Genomic DNA, 15321 nt, shown 5'->3' with positions numbered 1-15321 from the left:
AATTATATTTGTAGTAGTTGATTGAGACAGCTAGTGGGCCGATTCAGCTAATGGATGGAAACATGAGATAATACAAAACCATGGGACCCTTGCTCTACTTCCTGTTTTTGAACAGGTAAAGAGAGAGAGAAATCTATTACAAAAAGTTGCCATATTTGCTGTGCGAACCATTTCTATTTTTGCATGGAGGCACTCATATTTTGACAGCCAAATTTTCCTAAACCTCTTGCTTACCACACAAACTATTCTTCATTGAATTATATGTAGATTTTCAATCAAATCAAATTAAATTAAATTAAATGTTTTCAATGAGCAACCTTTGTAATATATGTACACAAAGTTGCTGGACAATAAGTTTTCTCTTGATTGATGTATAAGCTTATTAATTGTCATATTTTTCCTAAATAAGAAAAGCATGTCTCAAATTATTTAGTTAATTTTAATGCAATGATTTAAAATTATATTAGAATGACGAAAATAAAAATAATTTTTATTTATGAAAATCAATTATTGAACACTTTTGAGTTAGAAAAAGTATTACGTTTAATTATTTCCGATAAAGACAAATCACTTAAAAAGGTCACGGTGGATTTATAATTAAATAGAATGATTAGTACTATTCTTATATCGAATAATTTAATTTCTAATTTCTAATTGATCTTAAAATTGGGCATTTTTACAATAAAGGAAAAAATGAAGGACCTAGGAGAAAAAGGGCTAATTTTTTTTTTTTAAGCAAACACTAAGTATTACTAGATTATTTTATATAATAAAAAACGAAGATAATAGGGTGGACGGTAGCTGCACGTGATTCATACTGGGAAGAACCGTGTCCACGCGTCCCGTATGACGTGTCAACAATTAGCTTTTAAGCCGCCGTGTCTGTCATTTTGGTACTGTTACTGAGAGCTTCCCCCATCTTCTTCCACTTTGGCGGCACTCCCATGCGCCTACAAAAGTTTATTTTCAAAACGTGCTTTACTGTTTATTGTTTATTGGTTATTGGTTACTTTCCTACGTCCTTCCATTTGGACTACCCTTTTCCTTCCTTTATCCTCGGCCTTTTCTGGCCAAGAAAAAACAGCTTCATTTTTATTTTTCTTCTTTAATGAAATCCCCCAATTTTTTTAACCAGGAAAATATTAAAATAAGAAGCATTTATTGTTACACGCACAAAAAATATTAATTTTCTTAAAAATTAAGAAAAAAAACAAATATTCAAAAACGGAAAAAGTAATAACTTTTTACATTTGATTTATTTAAAAGTAAGTTAATATAGTATTTGCCTGATACAGTTGTCAGTGCCCTTTGATTACGTGTTTAATTTTTGTTAAAATTGATAAAATTTGACTTTATTTTAAAATAAAATTGTTCCAATGAAAATTTAAGTAAACAAGCACCAAAGATTACAATCAAACTTGAATCTACGTTGAATGGCAGGCGTTGGACGACGAAGTTGGTTGTCGCCATTACTAGATATCTTCCAGGGCGTTGGCGCTCCACAATAAAAAAATATCTGTTTTATTTCCGGCGCTGGGTTCAATTTCATGTGACTTGTTTCGAAAAGAAAATTTCCCACGTGCTTGTTGCGAAATTCTCATACAAAATTCCTAAATAGAATATAGTGCCCTCTCTTTTTTTTTTTTTTTTGTCTTTTTGGGGTCATGAGACAAGAAAGGTATCAATCCTTACTCTATCATCTCCTTCAAGCCACTTGCTGATTAATTTGTGTAATGTCACTATACAATAATGTAACGTAATTATATATGCACCCATATGGTGATGAATGTATGATACAATACTAGGGTGGCCCAATCTCCTGGAAGAGTATCGGAAGATAATTTTTTTCCGATGAAATATTCTATTGAAAAAAATTCAATATACGGTTCCATCTTCTATGAGAATTTGGATTTTGATTTTATTGTCAAAATGTGAAAGACAATTTTTACTAGTATTTTGTAAAAGAGAAGTTTATATCATGATGGAAATGATGACTCCCAACAGGTAATTAAATAAAACCCAAGGTTTCTGTTCAACCTTAGTCCATCTAACTATCACCAAAAGATAAATAAAATGAGGAAAAACAATGACATGATAACTTGTAGGAGCATGATTAAAGCACCTTTTTTTTCCTCTTCTTTTTCTTTTCTACAAATAACTAATGATTTGATGCGCCTTGCGGTACAATAAATTTAGACAAGCTTTTACCCATTGTTCAATGACTTTCTTTATTTCTTTTTCTTATTTTAGTTGTCCAATTTACATGTTAAGTTCGAATTTAAGAAGAAAAATATGATACGATTCCACAAAGATTATTGACGAAACTGATAACTTTTGCTATATATATATATATATATATTTGAAATTGTAAATGTTTCAACTTTGAAGAATAGTTGAATATATACGTTGGCAAGAACTTTTTGACCCCTGTTAGTTGTTGAAAAAGGCAGAACCGAATCTGTTGACGAAAATACAAAATCAAAGAGATAATTAGGGGTCAAGAAATGGTCATGGCGAAAAGATGATCGTAGTTCATGCCACAAGTAGCACATGAATGATTTTCTTTGATACACGCCAATACCCCAAACCAAAAACAAGGAGACCGCTTTGCACAAATAAAGTGAAGGGGCCAACGTGTGGGCAAACGGTATTCTAATGCAAAATCAATCATTCAATTCACAACAAAAAGATTAATTAAGCATTTATTTCATACCTTGTTGAAATATATATTTTTTTTAATTTGCCACCTTCTCAATCGAAGTTTTAAACCTAAATCGTTAACAACCCTAAACGCGTGAGCAATTGCCTAGACAGACACCTCGAAACAAAAAAAAAAAAAAAAACTATATAGGCTTCCAAACAAACAGTTTTTGACTTCGAGAAAGACTGGAAAATTTGGAAAAGCAGAAGTTATCGTGAAAGCGAAGTATGTGAAGCAGCAGTGTTCATGTAGTTTATTATCTGGGAAAGACAAAACCCACGTGATTCACGCTGACACGTACACTTCTCTCGCACTTATCTCATTATCTTCATCTCTTCAAGAGCCAATGGTCATTGCGCGCTCCTGCTCAGGCACACGCTTCAAGCTTTTTTACTCATCAAGCTCCATTTCCCTTTTCCCAGCCATTGATAATGTACAACAATGGCAGATATGAGATAAATTTCGATTGAAAATAATGCGTGCATACATGTTTCCTGCCATGAGATATAGTTAATGGATTTGTTTTTTTACACAAAAAACAAAGTATTAGGTTCGAACTTGAAATTTTTATTTTAACCCCATCTCATATCTTGAGTTAATCTTAAATGACAAAGTTAGTGAAAGGTTGTAATAAAGAGTTCCACTTCTATTTCTAACTCTTTTTGTTTTCTCCAATCTTTGTAGTTAACAATCTTGTTGTGGCTTCATACTTTAGAATCTGTTGAGACTTGATAGTATGGTTAGGACACCTGAATAGAGTTGTCGTTGTCTATTCAAAATGCTAACAGGTTGGTGGGCAAGGCGGGGAATATAACATACTGTATATCTCCCGCCATGCTTACATAGTTATTAATATATATACTGCCTGTTTTCGAAAACTAAAAGAATTAGATTTTGCTAAGCTTATAGCTTTTTATCTGCTTATGTGCTGAATTTGTGCACTTATAACCAGGGGCGGAGCTAGCTGTTGGGGAGGTCAAAAATAAAAAAAAAATAAAAAATTAAAATTTTTTAAAATTAATATATTGAATTTAATAAATGATCAAAAGATTCATAATAGACAATAATTTTATATAATATATAAATAAAAAATAAAAAAAAACTTATAATAGTTATCTAAAAAAGTTGTGCTCGATGATGTTTTCTAGATTCAAATTCATCAATTATTGACTCTATATTAAAAAGACTAACAATATATTTCTCAATATAAATAATTAAATTATCTGCAAGAAACTCATCATCTATTTTCTTTCGAAATCTTATTTTCACAATTTTCATTACTGAAAAAGTTCTTTTTGTAGTTGCTGTAAAAATCGAAAAAGTCAAAATAAGACGAATTAATATATCAATCAAGTGATAATTTTTTGACTTTTCTATTTTTGTTAATTTATGGTATAATTTAAAAAGTGTCTTAATTTTACTAAATAATGGTGGGTGATCTCTGTCTTTGCTTATCCAAACTCACAAGCTCATAAATCTCTTTTGAAGAATAATGTGTGTTTTAATGATGAGTTACAAGAAAAGAGAAATAAAAATAAAAAAACACAAAATATAAGAAAAAAAGAAAAAGAAGTGTAAAGAAACTTAAATTAGAGTTAAAGTTAAGTAGGTTTGTGAGGTTGTTTGATTTTTTTATTTATATTAATTATTAAATAAAAATTTTATTTTGAGTGGGTTATTAATTATATATAATAAATAAAAAATTTTAAAAATTTGAGGGAAGTCATTGATAAAGTATATATAAAAAATAAATATTTTTAAAAACTTGGGGGGGGGCGTACCATTGTTGGCTTACCCTCCGCCCTGCTTATAACTCTTGCTTAATCTCTCGTCGTACTTATTTTGTAAATGTAAAATCTTTCTTACATTTAGTTTTCCTTAATGCAAAACGATGGATTTGATTTTGTCTTCCATGGAAAAGGAAACAGTATTATGAAAAGAAAGAGAATTGAAGTGAGGTGAAGTACCACCTGACTACTACGTGAATAACTCACAACTAACGTAGATAAATTAGCAAAAAAAAGAATAAAAATATATCACCCAAACCTTTTTCCATTTTCTTAAAACTTGCGGAACAACAGCTTCCTCTAAGAACCTAGTCTTTTACATACATTCATTGCACCTTTTAGAGAAGGGTCAGCATCTTCCATCTGTTCATCAAAACGGAAAAGCCAAGGGGTGGATTTATAACATGTTGCTTCTTTTCCCCAACGCCCTCCTCTCAAACCTACCGACAGGTGACAGATGGTGTGCACCTCCTCTGTGGTTCATGAATGTTCTGGCATTTTAAAAACGTGCAGCGCCTGCATGTACAAGTTAGATTTGCAGCCTTACATTTTCTTGCTGGCCCATTCAATTTTGTAGCTATAAATGTTATTTATAAGGGGTCACTGCTGTGAGAAAACGAAATTTATGTCATTTTGCTCGGCCCTTTCTCAAGGGTACTTTCCTCACAAAAATGGAAATAAAAAATCTCATATTTTAAGGGCCGCACCTTTGGGTTTTAACTTCCAAAGCAAATGTTGTCCCTCATAATGGAAAAGATTTCCCTGGAAGAAGAATTTCCCATGAAGTATATATGAAGGAAATTGATTATCTAATCTAATTCTACTTGTAACCAAAGTGATTGGTTTAGGTGTGACTTTAACTTGAGGTTCAATTCCTATCCTACTCTATGGCGTACTTACCTAGCTATACCCTTTTTTTTTTTCCATTAATTTATTTTCAAGTGGTGTTAACCCAAATCCCCTGTTTGTGTTTATGGTCGAAAGCCATGAACAAAAATGATTAATACTAATTACAAAACGTTTTCTTCACGGGAAAAACCTGTACTTGTAAACTGTAATACTGTGCCTACGACAAAACATGAAACTTTCCGGGAGGAAGAGGTCCCGTGCAACAGTTTTAATTAGTGACTTTTTCCAGGGGGGATTCACAATTTAGATACTAGTCCCCACATTCTTTCTATAGATAAAAAAAATAATAATAATAATGATGTTCTTCAAATTTCTTTGGACGATCATTGTGTTGCACTTTAATGCATACTTTGTCTTCTCCTTTTCTTTTGGGTGGACATATGCTTGCCAGCTATATTTCATATTTAAGTTAAAACAGTGATAGGACTTGGGGAACGAAAAATCTATGAATAAAAACTTTCATAACTAATGAGATTGGGTCCATTAGTACCGGTATCATCGCACTCTAAAAAAATTTGTTAATTCTTGCTTTTTAATAATATTGAAGATGATTAATTGTTTAATTTCAAGTTATATGAGGCTAAGAGAAGAAAGGGTTCTCAATCCATCATTTACCTTTGAATCTGAAAGTTCTTTACTCACGAGAAATATGCTATAGAGATTGGTTAGGTAACGTTCTTCATTGTAAAAAATATAATAATTGAATGCATGCATATAAACCTAATTTCAGTATCAGTCACAGTTTTCTGTCAAAATGCATGAAATATAATCATTTCTTACTTTGAAACTTTTTTTGGACTAATCCCAACTCCTAAAAGATTTACATCGTTTGACTTTTATTCTTTATAATCCCACTAATCGTAATCATAATGTTAATTTAAATTTCCCTGTTTTTACCTTTCCCTAGATCTCTTAATTAACATCCTAGGTGCTTGCATTATTCTCTTTATTTTACACTTACTAATCATCAAATCCATTGTAGAAGTACTTTCCTTTTTGTAAAAGAGTTAAATTATGTTTTGAATTTCATGGGAAGAAGAAAAAGAAAAACAATTACTTGTTTTACAATTTCATCCGGCTTCATTGCTTATGCAGAAGATTTGTCTCTGACTTGGGCTGCAGTCCTTTTGAGTGTGGCTGAATCTTTGGGCTTTTCCTATTGTTCGGTAAAGAGGGAGAACTAAGTCCTCTTTTCATTGGGTTAGCCCATAACATATGAAAACACCCAAAAATTAAGAATCCAAGCCTGGAAAACAACTCAATTTGACTTAAATATTAAAAAAGTATTCATTTACTCAACCAAATTTTTATTTTTTTATTATACTCAAGTAAATACTTATCTTTTGATTTCTACTCCCACAAGTTTTTAAGGTGACGTTTGGTATTTTAGTAACTTTATAATATAATATGATTACAGGTAATATAATTGTAAATAATATGATTGCAAACAATGTGATTGTAGGGAAAATAACATTGTAATGTTTAGTATGTAAACAAAATAATGATTAAAATGTAGAAAAGATATCATTGTAGTGTTTAGTTTACAAGTACTTAATTTTGAATGTAATGTTAATTTTTAGAATTATCCCTATTTATTAAAACACAAGTTTAATATATTTGTATTTTTTTATTGTTAATTTTTATATAATATCATTTTTTAAATATACTTTTAATGTAATATGTTTTATTTTTATTTCTTATTATAATCTTATATATTTTATTTTTATTTTTAATATAATTTTTTATATTATATATTTTATTTTAATTTTTTTCTTCAAAAGATAATATAAATTTTATTAATAAACACCATAACAACTAAGAATCATAAAAAGACATATTCAAAATCTATATATATAATTATAATATTACAAAAATTTTTAACAAAGTAACAAAATTAAAGGGTAAAAATGTTTTTAATGACATTGCAGAGTATAATACAATCTGATTGTATTGGTTTTAAACTGCAATCACATTAATGGATGTAATGTAATTGCATTATAATCTTACATTGTAGTAATTTATTACAAAATAAATAGTAACAAAAAATTAAGAGTAAAATACTCCAATCTCCTAAGTTTTAGTATAAATTTCAAATTAGTTTATTAGTTTTCGAAATAGATACTCCACCTTAAAAATGCAAATACTGTTAACAGATATTAAAAAAAATGCTCTTTTTTTATTAATTTTAAAAATTATTACTATATTTAAAAAATTTAAAAAAGAAGAAGCACAAATTGGTACTCCTTTCTTACTCTTATAGCATGTTTGGTTGGGGGAATGGCTAAGCCATTCCCCTTTTATTCCTTTGTTTGGTTGAAAAATGATCAAAGGAATAGCCATTCCTATGGAATGGCTATTCTTTAAAATCCTTCAAAACCAAGGAATAGCTAATACCACCCTCCCCCATGGTATTAGCTATTCCATGGTTGAAGAATAAATTCAAAAATTAATAAAGACAAAAATATCACTTACAAGTTTAAAAATTTACAACTTTATTAGTATAAAATATTATTTTTCTCTCTCCCCTCTTTCTCTCACTTGATTCCAACTTTTAATAAAATATTAATATTAAATTATAAATAAAATATTAATATTTAAATTATAAATTATTAATAAAATAAATTATAAATTATTCCTATTTAAAAACAAAATAAATTAAAAATAAATAAACATAATATCATTTAAATTAGATAAACAATATTAATAATTAAATCATCAATTATTAATATTTAAATAAATTGCCAATTATTAATATTTAAAAAATAAAATAAAAATTTAATGATAATAAAATTTAAATTAAATAAAATATTAATATTTAAATTATCTATTATTAATATTTTAAATAAATAATCAATTATTAATTTTTAAAAATAAAATAAAATAAAATAATTGATCATCATAATATTTAAATTAAATAAAATATTAATATTTTAAAATATAAATAAATATTAATATTGAAATTATCAATTATTAATATTTTAAATAAATTATCAATTATTAATATTTTAAAACTAAAATAAAATAAAATTTAATCATAATAATATTTAAATTAAATAAATGTTAATATTTAAATGATTAATTATTAATATTTTAATTAAATTATAGATTATTAATATTTAAAAAATCTAATAAAAATAAAATGTCACATAAATAATAAAGGGTGTTTTTGTCTTTTTATTTTCTATTTATTTCTTATTCCAAAATTATTGTTACCAACCAAACACTACAATAAGTCATAATAATTATTCATGTTTTATTCCCTTTGTCATACCAAACTAAATAATAACTATTATATTCTATTCTCACCTCATTCTATTCCCACATAATAACTATTCTATTCCATTCCTATCTATTGCGCCAACCAAACGTACCATTACTCATATCTTATCTTAGATAAAGTTACATAATTCAGGGGGTGATACCATTTCCAGGGCAAAGAGCCTCCCAGCTTTCCTAACTAATCAATCTGTTTTGGGCTGATACAGTTGGTTCTGAAAGATGGATTTACACAATATTTTAACTGCACGTTTGATACAGGGAATAGCTTAGCTATTCCTTGTTTATTCCCATGGTTTTGCTCTACCTCTATTTGGTACAATAATGCCACAAGGAATAGCTATTATCTAATAATAGCTATTATTTAAAATGGGGTAAAACTCAGGCATAACTACACTCAAGCTTCCCCATGGGTTTTGCTATCTCATGATTGAGGGAATAGCTTTAAAATGTGATAAGACTAAAATACCCCTTATAACTTAAAAATATTACAATCCTATACCTATAAATGCTTTTTTTCTTATCATTTTCCCTTATTTTTTCTCTCTATCTTCACGTTATTTCCTCTCTCATTCTCTCTCTAACTTGCAATCAACACCAGAGACGACGTTGGTGGCGACGGCAGCAACGACGGTGGTTTCACTACCGAATATGGTCGAAAAGCATCGATTTAGTAATTTTCGACAAGATTCAACCGAGATCTAGTTAGATCTGGCATTCAACAGCCAAATCTGGTCGCGAGAAGCATCGAATCTGGTGCTTCCCGACCAGATCCCAAGGTTGGATCTGGCACTCCACGGCCAGATCCAGCTGAGGGGGAAGTGCCAATCTTGTGCCATAGTGGCCAGATCCTGCCACTTGGTGCGCCAGATCAACGTTTTATTATATCGGTCGCATTTCTGGCAATCAGCCAATGAAAAAAAAAGAAAAAAGAAAAAAATAGAATAATAAAAAAAATTATTTGTAAAATTTAAAATATTAATATTTTACATATAAATTAAACATTATTAATATTAATATGATTAAAATATTAAAATATTAATATTTTAAAACTATTAATGTTTTATTTATTAAATTATTAATATATTAAATTTTAATGAATATAAATTAAAAATTATTAATAATTTAATCATAATAATATTAAATTATAAATAAATATTAATAATTAAATTATACTAAAATATTGATATTTAAATGATTAATTATTAATATTTTAATTAATTATAATTTATTAATATTTTAATTAATTATAAATTATTAAAATTTAAAATATAAAATAAAAATAAATAATTATATAAAATAAAGAGTATTTTTATATTTTTATATTTTTATATTTTCTTATTTCAAAGTTATTATTATCAATCAAATACTGTAATAAGTCATAATAATTATTCTTACTTTATTCTATTCATCATATCAAACTACGTAATATTTATTCTGTTATATCCTCGTCTCATTCTATTCTCACATAATAACTATTTTATTATATTTTTATCCATTTCGCGAACCAAATGTGTCCTAAATAATTTAGATGAGTTAGATCAAGCTTTTTAAAGTCCAAAATTCCTCCAAAATATTGCCACAAGCCCACTTGACTCTAAACTATGTTTTATTTTACTAATTGGGCCTTTACAAACTAAAACCCTTTAAGAGCACTAATATAAAGTCTGAATCATATCAATAAAGTTTCAACAAGGAAACGTTTATTTTGATGGTGTTGTTTTATTCTCCATATTTCTTCTTCTTTTTTCCATTTTGGGAATGGGTTTGGTTGGTGATTTTTTTTTGTACCATCATCGTATTGATATCATGATGATCTTCAATGAAAAAAAACCAAGAGTTAGAGTTTTCCTTTTAATCAAATGAAAAGTTTTCAACTCGATAACTTTAAAAAATTATTTAATATCGATCATGTTTTATCCACATATACAAATAGATACGAGCTAGGTGTAAAGGAAAAGAAAAAAATATTAACTGAAAATCTCAAAAAATTTAAAATGCCAAAAGTCGTTAGGTAATAGCTTGAAAAAGATGCAAAATCAAATTGTAAACAAAAAAAAAAAAACTCTTAATGAAAAATAGAAATTGGTTGAGCCATCCCCAAAAAATTGAGGTTGACGAAATGTGTACTTAGTTAGTTAAGCTTTTAACATCCAAATCCAATTGATGGTTGGTAATAACCGCCACTTGGCCGCCACCACCAAACTACATGGAGGAGGGCTCTCCGCTGCCCCCTTCCCGCCGCCTCACCACCGCATCACCCTACCGTCCTTCCTTCATCCAAGGCATTTATGCACAAAAATAAAATACCAAGGGTACAATCGTCATTTCACAAATCATTCCATCATAAAAGGATGCCCCTCTTCGCCTTGAGTTTTTTCAAATTTTTTCTTTAATTTCTTAAGGAAAAAAAAGGGGAAAAAAACAAATCTCGTTTCATTTGCTTATATTCCTGCCTCCCGTTCTAGGCTGAGGAGGTGTTCGATATTGATCCCACACCTCTTCAGATTAACCCTTTCTTCCTTCTTCTAAAAAACAAAAACAAAAACAGAAAAAAATCCTAAAATTCAAAAAAGAAAAAAAGAAGAAGAAAGGGATCGATGGCGTCGTCCGATAGCCTGAGCGACAAGAACGCTGTTTTCAGAAAGCTGAAAGCAAAATCAGAAAACAAGGTCTGTGTTTCTTTTTAATTTTTAATATCTTTTTTTTATTTTAGATCTGATTCAGATCTGGAAAATTATGTCACTGGATTTTCGATTTGGCTTATTTGTATTGTTTTTATTGTTGCAGATGTGTTTTGATTGTAATGCGAAGAATCCGACATGGGCGTCGGTGACGTACGGGATCTTTCTCTGCATCGATTGCTCAGCCGTTCATCGGAGTCTCGGTGTCCACATCAGCTTTGTCAGGTATTATTAGTTTTTAATACGTTTTTGTTTAATATTGTCTGTTTTACAATGGTCGATGCGTTTTAAGTTTTGTGCATCTTGAATGCTACAAAAAAAATTTGGAATTTTTTTGTAGATTATATAGCGGGAACAAATAGGCTTTTTTTTACGATTTCGATTTATATCTGGTGTGGAAATTTATAAAGTTTAATATAAGAAAGGTTTGATTAAGCAGATTATGTTCTATTGTTTGGGATCTCCTGATATTTGACTAAAGAAATGAATGAGAGTGAGAATATTCGGTTCCTTATATGCTTTATACAAACGCTTGAATTATGATTTTCTATATTCTCCCTAAGAAGTGTAGATTTTGTTTCCGAAGTTGCCTCCTCTCTCTTTGGTTCCATTGTTTGAGGGAATTCCCTTGATAGGATAGCTATGGTTTGCATTGGACTCAAATCCTAATATGAATTATCCTTCTTTGGGCTTTTGTTATGTATGAGGTTAAACTTGTTTTCTGATGTATTTTGCAAATGAGATAGATGCTTCTGTGTTAGTTTTTGTTCTTCCTTTGATATAAATTTTGGAACTACTTAGACAGGTTCCTTTTTTTATCGTTTTGAAAGAGGAAACTCTTTTTGTTGAGATTAATCTGCTATCATGCTTATCCTGCATGTAATTTTTTGTGGGTAAACAATGTAGCATGCACATTACGTTGATATACTCTATTTTCTGGTTATTACGGTTGTTGGTGCTCATGTTTAAGCCGAATTTGAAGCTACAGAATCACTTAACTATTTTCTCAAGAGGTCCTTCTGGCTAAGAAAGCAAAGAGTATTTTAGATATTTGGTGTTTACTGTGAAACATGCTCATTAGTGAGGACTTGAGCTAGAATATCACAATACCTTCACAATTGAATAGGATATTTTAGCAATTGACTGATAATATTCTCGAGTCTTTGTGTTTCTCTTGTCTTATTCTGAAGGACATGTATAATTTTATGCAGGTCTACAAATTTAGACTCATGGTCTCTTGAGCAATTGAGAATGATGGTCTTTGGAGGAAATAACCGTGCACAGGTTTTCTTTAAGCAGCATGGATGGACTGATGGAGGCAAAATTGAGGCCAAATATACTTCAAGAGCTGCTGATTTATATAGGCAAATACTATCAAAAGAAGTCGCGAAAAGTATGGCTGAAGAGGCAGGTTTGCCTTCATCCCCTGTTGCTTCTCAGTCATCACAAACATCTAATGGGCTTCTTGATAGCAAGACTGATGAGGCTCCTAAAGAAAATTCTTTAGGCAGGCAAGAAACACCTGAAGTTTCTGCTACACCAAAAGCTTCTCATTCAGTGGTTACCAGCACTGTCAAGAAGCCTCTTGGTGCTAAGAAAACTGGGAAAACTGGGGGGCTTGGTGCCCGAAAGCTTACTACAAAGGTATTGTTGCCGACCCTTGTGAACTATGTAATTACAGCAGAATGATCATAAGGACATCTTGATTAGAATTATTATTTGATTGTTGGAGTTATTTTAAATACCTTTCCTCTTGACAATGTAGTTCTTTTCAATTGCAGCCAAGTGAAAATCTCTATGACCAGAAGCCTGAAGAACCTGTTGTCCCTGTTGCTTCCTCAACTAATAATACTGCACCTGTTGGCTCATCTTTTCCATCTCGTTTTGAGTATGTAGAAAATGTTCAATCTACTGAGTTGAATTCTGGTGGCCCACAAGTGCTTAGCCATGTTGCTCCACCAAAGTCATCAAACTTCTTTGCGGATTTTGGAATGGATAGTGGGTTTCAGAAGAAATCAAGCTCAAATTCCTCAAAAGTGCAAGTAAGATGACCTCTATTGATGACCAAGAACTTAAATATTTTGTGTATTAATAGCTGATTGCTTTGATGGGATTATTTCCTTTTGGTTGTTGAACTTTTTTCTCTTCTCCATGATTCTTCATATACATGCTTGTTGTTTGTCAAATCATGTACTGCTATAAATTGCAAACTTCATAATGAGGATGTCCGGCATAAAGAGACTGAACTCAGTATGTTATTCTGGCGATAGGCTTTTAGCTCAAGTGAAGTCTCATGTTTAGTCGAAAACCAAATTTTACATAGCATTTAAATTTGCAAGGTGTGTTTATGGACTCTTTACTTTATTCTAACATAACATTATAAGACACCTTGAAGCTACTTTGATGTGACACTTGTACCCACCAAATCGCTATGGACTTTAAAATGAAAATGGTTCCATATTGGACATGTGCATGTAATGTGTGTGTGAGAATTTGATGGGAAGGAAGTTTTGTATGGTTTTTTGCTGGCATCTGCTTCTGCCTTTTCATTTTGTTTCTTAGTGCTTCATTTTGATCTCAGATTCAGGAAACTGATGAAGCCAGGAGAAAGTTCTCAAATGCAAAATCTATTTCATCGGCCCAATTTTTTGGTGATCCGGCCCGATCAGCAGACGCTGATGCCCAAGTTTCTTTGCAGAAATTCTCAGTATGTGCAGTAGCTATTCCTTTCTTGGAAGATACTATCTTTTTAAAACGCTCATAAGTCTTTATTATTTATCAGCAATATATAGTACCATCTTATAATATCTTTTTCCTTTCTTATTGACATTTGGTTGACAGTCTGCTCTGAACGGAGAAGTTTCTTAGAAGAACTATATCTCTTTTTTCAATTTAAATTTTAGTGTAATAGCAACACTTATTTCTGGTCAGGTAGCAAAAGAAAACACTAACTTTGGTAATCTGCTATCATAAATCATCTTTAACTGAAATTTGTAGGTATAATTGGAAAGAGTTGGAAATCTATTTGTTGGTTCAAGGGCTGTGAGAGCGGTAATAACTGCAACTTCATGCTTGAAATTTGGTATTGTGAGATCAATAGCCATCTTGTTTTTTGCAGGGTTCAACAGCCATCTCCAGTGCTGATCTATTTGGTCACGGTGAAGATAATTCTCTTGACCTTGCTGCTAGTGACCTCATCAACCGACTCTCTTTCCAGGTTTGCTTTGTGCATCGCATCTTTTGTGTCACCTGAAATTTTGTTAGTGGATATGACATTTGGATGATTTATCTTACAATGATTTTTCCTCATTTTCTTTATCATTTTAAGTCGACTTATTTCTTATTGATACGGATATGTATATATAATCACAATATCACTTTCAGGCACAACAGGATATCTCTAACCTTAAGAACATAGCGGGAGAGACTGGAAAGAAACTCAGCTCCTTGGCATCCACTCTTATTACCGATCTCCAGGACAGAATCCTCTAATTTAGTGTTCTGGCCTTAAAAAATATATGTCGGAGTCTGTTACATTACCAGCCAAAATCTTGTGTAGTGAATGTAAAGCCATTATTACATCATAAAAATTCTTTCACAGGACAAATAATATTTGAAAAACCTCCAGGCTGGTTTTCTTACTTTGTAGCACAGGTGCTGTTTTGGGATATGATGGTATGTACTATTAGTCTTTTCTTTCATTTAGTAATCGTATCTTATGACGATTAAACCAAGCAAGGTTTAATGCTGTGTATTAAGAGAGGTAAAGAGTTGAATTTGTGAAGTACATTTCTGTTTAAATTCTGTCTTTATGGAACTATTAATTAAGAAATTTTGATAACCTGCTTCGTGCTTGTTAAGCTACCGTGGTTATGTAATGCCCTTCTTCGCATCCTTTCCTCTATTGGGTTACAAATTTTGACATGTAGAGGGAAACAGAGTTGTAGTTAGTGTATCTTGACGC

At 30.4% G+C, this 15321-nt stretch overlaps 1 protein-coding gene across 1 annotated transcript; it reads left to right on the top strand.

Annotated features, from left to right (window-relative positions):
- The first annotated feature begins 11138 nt into the window (after window positions 1–11138).
- On the top strand, window positions 11139–15198 carry AGD9 (ARF-GAP domain 9). Its single transcript, XM_007039429.3, has 7 exons — window positions 11139–11345; window positions 11464–11582; window positions 12569–13001; window positions 13139–13399; window positions 13939–14064; window positions 14476–14574; window positions 14742–15198. Exons 1-7 carry the CDS (start codon window positions 11274–11276, stop codon window positions 14847–14849), a joined length of 1218 nt encoding a protein of 405 aa, XP_007039491.3. The 5' UTR covers window positions 11139–11273; the 3' UTR covers window positions 14850–15198.
- Window positions 15199–15321: the final 123 nt, after the last annotated feature.

This window comes from Theobroma cacao, chromosome 3 (genome assembly GCF_053813885.1).
Source record: "Theobroma cacao isolate CCN51 chromosome 3, ASM5381388v1, whole genome shotgun sequence".
Classification (NCBI taxonomy): domain Eukaryota; kingdom Viridiplantae; phylum Streptophyta; class Magnoliopsida; order Malvales; family Malvaceae; genus Theobroma; species Theobroma cacao.
The sequence above is the reverse complement of the archived record's forward strand: the minus strand, read 5'-3'. Positions and strand labels throughout refer to the sequence as shown.